At 57.0% G+C, this 11,774-nt stretch overlaps 3 protein-coding genes across 3 annotated transcripts in view, besides 3 other annotated features; all 3 read left to right on the plus strand.

Moving 5' to 3' along the window:
* Nucleotides 1-182: 182 nt before the first annotated feature.
* Nucleotides 183-236: a microsatellite.
* A 725-nt stretch (nucleotides 237-961) lies between these two features.
* Nucleotides 962-993: a microsatellite.
* Nucleotides 994-2,504: 1,511 nt separating this feature from the next.
* Nucleotides 2,505-2,562: a microsatellite.
* Nucleotides 2,563-2,580: 18 nt separating this feature from the next.
* On the plus strand, nucleotides 2,581-9,405 carry TraAM80_08408 (uncharacterized protein; the record flags this gene model as incomplete). Its single annotated transcript, XM_029385160.1, has 1 exon — nucleotides 2,581-9,405. One exon carries the CDS (start codon nucleotides 2,581-2,583, stop codon nucleotides 9,403-9,405), a length of 6,825 nt encoding a protein of 2,274 aa, XP_029234980.1.
* Nucleotides 9,406-9,409: 4 nt separating this feature from the next.
* TraAM80_08409 (uncharacterized protein) lies at nucleotides 9,410-11,089 on the plus strand (the record flags this gene model as incomplete). Its single annotated transcript, XM_029385161.1, has 1 exon — nucleotides 9,410-11,089. One exon carries the CDS (start codon nucleotides 9,410-9,412, stop codon nucleotides 11,087-11,089), a length of 1,680 nt encoding a protein of 559 aa, XP_029234981.1.
* A 25-nt stretch (nucleotides 11,090-11,114) lies between these two features.
* TraAM80_08410 (uncharacterized protein) overlaps nucleotides 11,115-11,774 on the plus strand; it is a gene marked incomplete at both ends in the record, with an annotated part of 2,154 nt that continues 1,494 nt past the window's right edge. Inside the window, one exon of the mRNA XM_029385162.1 lies at nucleotides 11,115-11,774. This exon is cut by the window's right edge and continues 1,494 nt beyond it. Coding sequence (XP_029234982.1) covers nucleotides 11,115-11,774 — 660 coding nt within the window.

Raw genomic sequence — 11,774 nt, forward strand, 5'->3', positions numbered from 1 at the left:
AAAAAAAACATTAACTGTAAATAATCGTATATCGATGCATAAACAGAGAAGCCGCTGTGATTCTTGAAACGATGGAACTCGCTGGGCGACGATGATGTTGTTTTGTCAGCATCGTGTTGATCACAGGCGTAACAGAAGGTAATCATAACAGTAATAATGCTGGTACGTGATAAGGGGGTGATATAACAAGAGACAATAATCATAGTAATAAGAACACCAATAGTAATAGTAGTAATTGTGTCAACCGTAAGAAAAAAAAGCAAAACAACAAACAATGGGCCCAAGTAAATATGGGTGAAATACCATGCCATGTGAATATGTGGGTGGGCAGGTGTGCTATGTTTGTTGTCATATGGGGATTCTTAACGCTTGAACAAAAAGGTTTGAGCACCACAATCATTTATTTTATGTAATAAAAATGTCGGAGTTTTAGTATGGCCTTTTTGAAAATCAAATAAAATAAAATAAATGCGTTTGATATTTCATATTAGCCGCGCGTGAAGGCTGTCTTAGCGTTCATGCTTGACGCATTCAGTGATTTACATAAACATTTTTCTGTAGTAGGAGGGAGAAGGGTCAAATCTGGCGGGCCCAGTACGAGGCACATGCTGTCGAAGACACTGGATATGTGTGTGCGTGTGTGTTAGAAGATTGGGTTTTGCATTATTAAGCGCGCTAGTAAAGTAAAAATTCCAAAAAAACCTGCGCGAATCTTGCTGCATCTCGATGCATCGAAGACCCTTTCTTTGACGCACAGCTTTCTAGTGGCATCCGCCTTGGCGGATGCCCCCACATTAAGAGGAAAAATGCATCCAAAACACAAAACAAAACAGAATAAAGATCTTTTTAAATGAAACCCGTTTTAGTGGAGAATAAACAACATCAGAACACATTTGCCATTCAATGACATTAAGCTCCATACGATGATGATAATGGTAATAAAATTAGCAACATGTTGCTGTTTTTTTTTACTTCTTTTTTCTTGTTTTGTTTCCTTTAAGGGCAAGTAAAAAGAATTTTGCCCATCAAATATTTGGAGCACAGCAAAATGGGGCAATTAAAAACCTACTCTTACACTCCGTTTATTATGTGTATAGAGGATTTCTGTCAAATACCTTGCTGAGACTTAACCGAATGAAGAGATCCTTAGTCGAGGAGCAACACTACACAACAAAGACGAGCTAGCGAGCGATGTATGTATTTACCAGGTAATATAACATCTGGAGAAGCTGTGATTACAATACCGATCGAAAATTGCGGTGCATTGGGCAGCAGTGCGTAACGACAGAATTTACACACATTATTAGAGGGGCAATGTGCTTTTCAACTGGAATGGCAACGGGATGTGCCACTAGTTGCCAAAATAGACACGTCTAACGGAGAGAGGCTCTCCACAATCATGACATTAATGACTTCAAAGGGGACAATTCCTTAGCGCAGAGTTCTTTCCAAAGCTGTGATGGCAAAAATCCCGTCGTCACGAATAGGCAGCAGTAGGAGACCCGTCGCCACGAAATCAGCGAAGAGAAGCGCCAGCGCATCAGATAATGAAGGAGCAACAAATGCATCCGTGGAAAATTTATTGGAGGAGAGCAGTTTGGCTCATTAGCTTCTCTTGAGCCCCGTGGGTTGGATTGTAGCTTTACTGAGTTTACCAACATGTACATTGATAATTTTGTGGGTTTGGTGGGGGGCGTATTTTTTTTTTTACTGTTGTTGTGAGTTGTGAGGACGAATGTTATGTGGCTTCGTTCCAGTTAATTCATTTGGCTGGAGCGGCTGCGCTTACTGCCACTTTGAGTTTCCTGGAGTGTTCCAAGGGAGCAATGACTCCGCCTGGGTGCCGTCATCATATGACGCGCCTGCTTGAGAAGATGGAGCTCTGGCTTCTACTCGTTGCGTCGTGGCTGGTGCGTGTAGAGTTGCTTCCACGCTACCACATCAAATTCGGTGAGGCGATGATTGTTTCACGTTCAATAAAAGAACTTTCTCGGAGGAGGAGTCGGGCGTTGATAAACGATGCAGTGCGGCTCCGTTCTCTATAGCGGCTTGTACCTGCTTGTCGCCGTTGCCGTGGATCCCGTGCCGCAGCCCGTGTACGCAGGTTACATGGGGGAAGCGGGGAAATTTGTCGCCATGCTCTCGCTGTTGGGCGCACCTTTTGGTGTGCCGGGTGTGAACTACGTGACGGCGTTAGGTATGATGCATTACACACCGGACGCAAGCCGTCACCTTCTGTGAAGCTAGGTAGTGGCGTGCATTGCATTTTCGCTTGTTTTTCTCTAAGAGACGTGTGCGCTGAGGCGCCGCTGATCTTTCTCTCTTTCTCCTTATCCACCTCTCTTGCTTCTCAGTTTTTTGCCTGGCATCATAATAGGCACAAAGGGGAGGAACAAATCAATCAGCGCAACGCGGGGGGGAAAAAGGAGAGGAAGCGAAAAAGAAAAAAAAATCACAGAAAAGGAAGGCAAAAAGGTACAGGGGAAGCAGACAAGAGGGAATTCCGAGATAGCGAGCGAGCTAGTGAGTGAGTGAAAGTGAAAACGGGAGAGAGCGAGCCAGGGTAGGGTAGTGTAGGGAATGTTGAAGGTGGTTCCCAGTGAGCTGCAGTTTGGGGCGCTTGTTGTGAACGATGCTCCCGTGTACTGCCGCTTCCGCGTCGTGAATACTGACCCGTTGGTTGCCCTGTCAGTGCAACTCACCGCGACGACGGTGCCGGCCGCCATTCGATTTAAACTGTGGGACGACATGTTGCTGCTCGGCGACACCGAAGTGGAGGGCGGCGGCGGCGGCGATGCTCAGAAGGATCACTCCATGCGGGGGACGCTGTCACCCTTCTACAACACCGTCTTCGACGGCGTGAACGCCATTGACCGGCTGCTGCTACCTCCGCTGGAGGCGAAGGAGTTAGTGGCCATCTTCCACGCGGATCCAGGGGAGTTTGGCAACATCATGGTGCAGGCCTCACCCACGATGGTTAGCGGGGCGATTCAGTTGTTGGCGGCCTCACTGCCAGTGGTGTCCTCGTCCATGGACGCGGGCACTAGTAAGGGGAACTCCAACAATAAGAGTCTTAGCAGCAACAACAACTTCCTGACCCTTACCTCCTCCCTGCATCTAATGCGTGAGAAGGACTGTCAGCACACGCAGCAGCAAAAATGTGGTCATGCAGCTGCCCCCGCAGGCGGCAGCGACAACAGGAAGGAGAGCGGTGCGAGTGTGCAGGGCGATAACTTGCCGCGGCGTCCGCCGCTGCACTCGTCGGGGTCTCTTTCACTGGCGGCGGTGCGCTCCGAGACAGTCACGCTGCCGTTTAGCGCAAGCATCTTTCTCTCGCTGCTCACGGTGTCGCGGTCGGAGCTGCAGACCACCATGGCGCCGAGCAAGACCCACCTGATGGACTTCACTGTTACCAACGCCTCCGCCCTGCCGCTGCCCTTCGTGATCCGTTCGCAGACGATGCCGCAGAAAAACGTGGAGTTTTCCCTGTACGAGGAGGACAAGTTTGAGGAGCCAAAGATCGGCCGCACACTGCTACTCGACAGACACGCCTCTATGAACTTTACACTGATGGTGCGCACCACCGCCGGTGCACTCTCCGGCGGCGCCACCGGCATGCAGCACTACCGTGTAGTGCTGCAGTGCGACAACCTCCGCGACGCCCGCAACTCGGAGCTGGTGTACGTGCACATCAACGTGGTCGCGGCGGAGTCGCAGACGGACCTCGTGAGCGTCAGGAACCCGGTACTGGACTTCGGCGAGGTCTATCGTGGCACGCGGGTCATCCGGGAGCTGAGTGTCTGCAACACCACTCGTGAGGATGTGACGTTGCGCCTTCTTAACCCCCGCCCTCACCACTGCGAGGGGGCACTAAGCCTCGTGCGACCAGGTCGCGGCATCGACGGCGGCGGCAGCGGCGGCGACGGCGGCGACGGCAAGAGCAGTACTGGTAGGGCCGTTCCCAGCCCCAGCGCGAACCCCGACAGCAACAACAACAGCAGCAATAAGAACGAGACAGGCACCGACGACGGGGGCGACAAAAGTGAGGCAATCATCGCCGTGGACGAGGTGGTGATAGCACCGCAGAAAGGAAGTGTGCCGGTGGGGGTTATGTATGTCCCTTCCACTGACCAGGAACACAGGGCGACCTCGAGCCTAAAGTTTGAGTTTGAGTTTGTGGTCACAGGCGTGGGAAGTGAAACAACCGACGGTAACAGGCGGCAGCAGCGGGTGATGATACGGTGCGTGGCAACCCTCTTCACGAGCACCATCGTCGCCTCCCAAACGAATATTAACTTTGGCGACTGCCAGGTGGGACAAAGCCGGCGCTACACCTTCGCTATAGAAAACCCCTCGCCGTTGCCCACAACGATCTACGTGGAGCTGCGCAGCAAGGTTGTCTCCATTGAAGGGGTTCAGCCACGCGTGTCGGCGACAGGAGGGCGGGAAACGCTGGAGGAGTTTTCCATTGCCCCACACAGCAGTCTACCCATCACACTCCGCATCAACCCCCAACGCGTGAATCCCACCTACCGCAAACAGCTCACCATCGCGAACGTATCCAACCCCGCCGAGGATCGTCTGATTGTGAACATTGAGGCCAATAACATGGCACCCTCTGAGGCAAAACTGCACGATGAGCTGTACACGTGTGAATCGAAGGCACACTGCGACGATGGGAACGTCAACGCTGGAGGGCGCGGTCACGATGGCATGGGTGTGTCTTGGCTGCGAACCCTCGCAAATGTCCCACTTATCGTGGCCTACGTCCTGCAGTCCAAGGTGGACTATCCCCTTGTGCTGCAGCTGAACAGCTCAAGGAGCACGATTGACACCTTCTCCGTGGAGGGCATGCCGGCTAGTGAGTTTGAGGCGATGACGGTGGAGCTGCGAGACTACTGCTGCTACGTCGGGGAGGAGGTGGGAGAGGTGCTCTCGGTGGAGCGGGCAGAGAAGGTGCGGAACAGCGTCGTCAATGCCCTGTGCCAGCACGCTGTGACGATAAAAAGCATCACGCTCGAGCCTCGCGGGAGTAGCACGTTTTATGTGCGTATCGATCGCACGAGCGGGGGCGTGGATGGGATGACGAAGGAGGATGGGATCAGCATTGTGGTGGAGGGGATTGAGGTGCCGCGGTTTGTGCGCCTTTCTTACCATCTCTGCAGCACGCGATTTGTGCTGGAGGGGCAGAAGACGAAGAACTTTGGCGAGGTGAACATTGGTGAACGCAAGACAACCAAGCTTCCCATCGTAAATCAGTGCAATGCCCCGCTGCTGTTGAAGCTGTCCAAATCGCGCTCGGTCACGGCAGGGCACATTCGCATGGAGAACTCGGACAAGACGTGCATCTACTGCCGCATCCGCCCATACGCCACGAAGGAGGTGGAGCTCTGCTTCTACCCGGGCATCAAGGGCGGCTTTGAGGAGCGTATCCGCATTACCAACGTCCTCGACCCGTCGAATGAGGTGACCGTGACGCTGAAGGCGAGCGTCACAAAGGCGGAGACGTTTGACGTCAGTCCCAGCTCGTGGAGCTTCGGGGTCGTGCCGGTGCCGCTGCAGCTGCCGGCCCTGCAGCCGGTGCCTGCGACCGGTGGAAATGGCAGTGGCGGGGCACCAGTGGGTTGTGACGACGCGGGGCCGCCCTCCGTGCGTGTAGGCGCCCGCTTCAGCGTGGTCAACACTAGCAACACCCGACGGGAGCTCTGCTTGAGGCTTCACTCCCCCCCGTTGACTCCATCGGTGTGCGGCAGCCTCCGCCGTGGCAACGCCAACAATACTGCCGTCGCAGACGCCACCACGAACTTGGGGGACCGTTTTTTAAAATTTGATGGCGTTGAGGTGCGGCTGCAGCTGGAGATGGAGCACGGTGGCGCAAGTTCCGGCTCCTCCCGCAAGCTTGAGGAGAAGATTGAAAAACTTGAGCAGAAGCTGAAGATCTACCGTCGCAAGAAGAAGACGGAAAAGGTGGCAGCGGCAATGCGGCAAATCAAGGCGCTGCGCTGCGCCCTCATGGGGAAGGAGTTTGACGTGAGCCCAACGGCGACATTTACGGAGGAGGAAACCGCTGCTTCTTCGGCCGTGGATGGTGGTGGTGGTGGTGGTGGTGGTGGTGGTGGTGGTGGGGACCAGAAGCAGCAGGAAGGGTGGCACTCCAATGTGCCGTCGGAGTGCGAGGAGGAAAAGCTGCCGGCGAAGCCACCGGCACGCCAGCTGCAGCACCCGGAGTTGCTGTCGCTGCTGCTCTGCGACGGCGTGGCGTTACCAGAGATGAATGCGGGAGAGTCAACCATCCTCGTGCTCACCCTCACGTGTGCGCGGACGACGAAGTGGATTCCGCCTGCACAGAGCGGCACCATTATGTTTCTTCTTTGCGAGACAAAAGACAAGGAGGCCAATCGTGTCATTCCAGTCGACATCACACTTGTACCCACGGAGGGTGAGGGCGAGACTGAGGCTGAGGGGGCGGGGGACACCGCTAATCAACCCATGACAGCGGCAACCGTATTGGCGGTTTCATTGAATACACTAGAGGGAACTCCTGCAGGAAAGTCGTTCCCGATTTCTTGCAAGGATACAATCATCTTACCACCGGCTGCAGAGTTGAGAAATGCGTCTTTTCCCGCACACACTGCCCCGGTAACACCACCGGCGTCGTTCATCTCCATTGAACCCGGTGAGGGAGTCGTGGCCACCACGTTTATGCGCTGCCCCATGGCGTTTGTGATGCACTCCGTTGCGTACGAGACATGCAAGTTTACCGTTCTGATACGGGCAACATATGGCACCTCGTTTGTTGTGCTGGACCCGCTCCGTTGCTGTGGCAACAGCCTCCACAGCGGCATGATTCTTGGCGCATCCACCACGCTGCGTGGTGGGACGGCTGGGAATGGTAGTAATAATAATAATATTAGTGCTGATGGTGGTGTGATGAATACGAATAATGCCCCTGCTGGAGCTGGCGGCGGCGGTGGGGTGGCATCGTCCACAGCGTTGATGCCAGCAAAGACATTAGATGCGCATTTCAAGTTTGTCCCACGCAACGGGGCGCTGCGGGCGTCAGAGTCCTTTTGCATCACGGTGGAGTGCACCCCAATGAGCGTCGTTCCGCAGCGCTACTTCATCCCCGTCAAGAACCTGCAACACCCCTCCGATGTCAAGTACCTTACGGTGGAGTTGAATCCGACCGTGGAGGAGGATCTTCTGCAGGTGTTACCCAAGGAAATTAGGCTACGGGATATTGTGATGCCGTGCGAGGAGAGCCGACTTGAGGTGCAGTCTTTTGTTGTGCGCACGCGCCTCACGATGCCGCACGCGCTGCTTATTCGCTCCAACCGCCCACTACTTGTGTCACTTTTTGAGGACGCGAAGTGCACCATCCCTCTTGTGAGCCCTGTTCAGCGGGTGTTTTCGCACGAGAAGCTTCGCATTTACGTCCGATTCCGGCCGAGTGAACGTGCATGGCGGCACAAAAGTCGACTGGTGACAACCGGTATTCTTATTGAAGCTCTGGCGGCTGAGATGGGCAGTGAAAGACATAGTAGCTACAGTATTTTGGCGCAGACGAGCTTGCGCCTCACGGCACACGTGGGGAGCGGGGAGGTGGTACTGAAGGAGTCCTCCATTGACCTCGGTTCTGTTTTGCCGCACTGCCGCCTCGCACAGACAAGTTTCACTGTGAAGAACCCATCGGACCGTTTCGAGGTGCGACTGCGAGTGATGCCGAGTCTGACGGTCACGCAGGTGGAGACACCGGAGCTGAAGCTCCCCCCCGGGGCCGAGGTGGAGGTGCCTGTCTCTTTGGAACTTGCCGCCCCCGGGCTTTTGCGGGAGTCACTGACGGTGTTTAACCTGAGTTGTCGGCAGAAGCCGCAGCAGGTGGGGCTCTCTATACTGCGGCTAGATGAGGCGATCTCCGCTACGGTGGTGGCGGCGGCAGAGGACGCGCCGCAGCAACTGCAGCTGCACGTGGATGATAAGCCGCTGGATACCCCTGCGGAGCCAGAGCCCTGGAGGCAACGTAGCAGTGAGGAAGTTGTGGTTGTGCTCCCAACGGCGGTGGTGGTGAGCGGGGAGGACGGCGGGCTGCAGCTTCACGGCCCTGTCAAGACGGCCACATTGCATATGACAAACCACAGCACGCGGGATCTTATCCTTGTTGCAAAGGGCCCTGCACCACTTGTTCTTGGCCTTCCACGGCCTGCCTCCCCAGTGGAGGAAGCGGCGGGCCCGTCGCTGGTCTTCTCGCCCGTCTATCCGCGTGGTCGTGTGCGCCTGGACGCACGGCACACGGAGGCCGTTGCATGGACCCTCACCTCCCTGCCACAACTGACGGAGCAACAGGTGCGGCGGCTACTGCGGCATGAGGTGGTCACGGTGGAGGAGATGACGCAGGTGTACGTGGCGCAGATCATCGACGAGGGGGCGGGGTTCAACTACAACGCCATGCTGTTTCCCATGAAACGTTCCCTGCCGGCTGTGGGGCAGTGTGTGCTGCTGCCACGTTTTGTTCTTACCTTTGCCATGAGTGGGGGGCGAGTGGACACCCCGCTGATTGAGCTTGGCGTGGTGGGCGTGGGCGGCAAGGACTCCGCCAGCGACGGCGACGGCGCCCCTGTGGTTATACGCCTAACAAACCTCTCGCCTGTTTTGCCGCTGCGTCTCAGCATCGAGTGCGAGCCAACCGTGCGATTTGTCAGCAACCATGTCGTCGTGCCCCCGAAGCAGAGCCTCTCGGTGGAGGCGCTTCTCCTGGTGGGACTCATCCGGACGCAGGGGCCCTTTTGCTTTGCCGTCTACTTTGTTAACGAGCTCAACCCCGAGAATGACATGGTGGCGCATGTGAGGGGTCAGTACTACTGGAAGGTGTTTGACCTTTCTTGCGACGGTGTGATGAACAGCGCGCAGGAGTCTCTTTCTATGGAGGCGCTGCAGGTAAAGGAGACCGCTTCCGCTGCGGACGTGCTCTCCGAGAGTAAAATAGTCATGACGGCGATGGAGCCAAACGTCGAGGTGGGCGTGGGCGTGACAGAGAACCCCAAACTGGCGGGGCTCATTCAGCTGCAGGTGCTGCAGTACGATGCTGCGGCCGCACTGCAGAGCATTGCGTTTGGGCAAGCCAAACACGGCTCGGCCAACAAAGCTGCCTCTGCCCTTTCCACCGCCGGAATAAACAACAGCATGAACGCAGCTAACAACAGCAATAGCGCCGTCGATGGCGGTATTAGTGGTGGTGGCTCTGGTGTGATTGGTGCGACAGACGCTCTGGGGATCCCCGCCACCATCACAGTTGCCACTGCCGCTAACGCAGCCGGCGGCAGTGGTGGTGGTGCTGGGAATGGCGTGGGGGGCAACGTGAACGAATGCGGGGAACAATGGTACCGGTGGTGGGGCTTCGAGTGGTAGTGCGATGAGTGCCCCGTTGGTCACCGCCGCCCCAATGACTTCGTGTGCGGCCGCTGCATCGCCCGTGCTGGCGAAGCCTGAGGAGCTTCTGAAAGGGGTGCTTTCCCGGCCGAAGGAGCACCAGTCCTTTCGTCTGCGGTGTCTGCTCATGAAGGGGGACTTCGCTGCCCTCTCCGCCGCCTTCTACGGGCAGCGCAAGATGAAGCGGGCCGACATCCTTCGAAAGCGACAGGGTATGACGTTTGGAAACCTTGCCGACGTGGAGCAGCGGCGGGTCACCCAATCCCCCTCCTTGTGGCTGGGCACACTTCACTTCTCCAACTCCCTCACCTCCGCGGATGAGGAGGTGCAGGTGTTCAGCACGCTACGCGCGTTTCAGACGTTTGCAGTTCCGCCGCGCATCACACTCACCCCACACCCCACAGCGACGGCCTCTGAGGCGGTATCAGGGGCAGCAGCCAGTACAGGAAGAGAGGGAGGGATTGAAACGGGCGGGGTGCATTACGCGGCAGAGACGGTGTACACCGGCGAGTTGGTTGTCTCCAACCCATGTGCGCAGCACACGGTGGCGCTCTCCATCACCCCCCTGCTTGACAGCGCGTACAAGGGCGGTGTGGCGGTGTTCTGTATTCAACTCAACGAGCTGCCGCCGCCGCCGCCGTCCCTGCTTCTGTGGGGCGAAGGATCGAAAGTGCCGAGTGCGTTGCGCGGTGACCTGGTCACGTTTGGGGAGAGGCAGCTCTCGGCCAGAAATGCGGCCGATCCTACGGGTGTTTTTCCACCATCGCCGTCGCATTCTCTTACGAGCATTGCGGCAGAGGTGTCGAGTGCGGACGAGACGACAACCACGCTTCTGGCGATCCCGCCGCAGTGCGCGCAGCGGGTACGAGTCATGCTGCGAGTGGACACAAGCCGACATCGACCAAACGTGGAACAGGGCGTGGCGCTGGCTCTCTTTGATGAGAGCGTCACATGTAGTGCGGCGGCGGTGCGTATTGCTCTCGTCCCTCTGGATGAGAGGGCACAACAGCTACAAAAGCAGGAGCAACTCTTCTTGCAAACTGCAGGATCGCGGGTAGAGCCCAGAGCGGTGGCAGCGGCAGCAGCAGTTTGTAGTGGTGCTGGTCGCGACGGGCTGCTGGAGGAGGTTTCAGACACGGATAGGCCTGCAGCGGCCATTGTGGGCATGCGAAATGCGTCACCAAATGCAGCGGCCACCAAGCTTGGGGCAGGCAGCATGCATATAACTGGCGGTATGGCAGCGTCGGGGGACGTCCATGGGATGCCCGCATCCTCGGCAGCATCACCGCGGGTGCTGAGTCTCCATGGCGATTGCCAGGTCGTGGCGGGGTGCCAGGGAACGTACAGCTGCCACTTCACCTACGCCAAGGATTCGCCCCCGACGACGGGCATTACGATCCGCAATAACCTTGCGGATACGGTGGTGGATTACAGTGTGGCTATTTGGTCGCAGGGGCCGCAGCTGTGGCTGCTGCTGCCCAGTGCCGCAGCTGTTCTGGAACCTGGGGAGACGCAGCCGCTGCGTTTGAACATTCTCTCCACCGAGGCTGGGCTCGTTTGGGGGATACGTAAGCATCACCACCAGCGCCGCCCCGGGGGAGTTGCTGCTGCTGCAGCTCACAGCCGAGGTGTTTCTGCCCACGGCGGGGGAGGGGCTGTTTGAAATTGTGGCCTCCAACGGGCAGCGGATGTCGACAAATAAGGAGCACAGCGTGTTTATTGGCCGCCTTTTTGGCGCCGACACGCACCGCACGTACGTGGCGCTGGAAATTGTGAACCGCGCCAGTATTCCCCTCGAGTTCCCCGTGGCCGTTGTGCAGCCCTTCCGCATGGAGTTTAACAACATTCCAGAGGAGGGGGACGACCTCAGCCTCGCCGCTACCGCCACCGCCACCGCCACCGCCACCGCCACCGCCACCACCGCCGCCGCTGCTGCTGCTACTGATGCGAATGCCGATGCCGACTCTGCCTCGGATGCTGCTAGTAGTACTGCGACCACTGCCGCCAACGCCAGCGACAACCGCAGCAGCTCACAGAGAAGCGACAGCGGACGAACCACGTCCTGGGCCGCGGAATGGGCGGAGGAAGCAGAGGGCAAGCCACGAGATGGCGCTGGGGCTTGTCCGGAGTGTGAGATGCGCTTGCTGGTGTCTCACTTTCACAACGTTGCCGAGATGCGGGGGCAGCGGCGCTTCGTCGTGGATCCCAAGTCCCGCGTGAAGGTGTTATTCCTCCTCATCTGCGACCGGCTCTTGCTTCCCAGCGGGGTGGCCGTCGCTGGTGAAGCGGAGGTGGTTCTGAAGTGTAAGCAGGCCCGTGACGCACGGTTTGTGGTAAAAGCACGCTTT

The sequence above is a fragment of the Trypanosoma rangeli genome (genome assembly GCF_003719475.1).
Source record: "Trypanosoma rangeli strain AM80 chromosome Unknown Tra_15.4_contig_00411, whole genome shotgun sequence".
Classification (NCBI taxonomy): Eukaryota; Euglenozoa; class Kinetoplastea; order Trypanosomatida; family Trypanosomatidae; genus Trypanosoma; species Trypanosoma rangeli.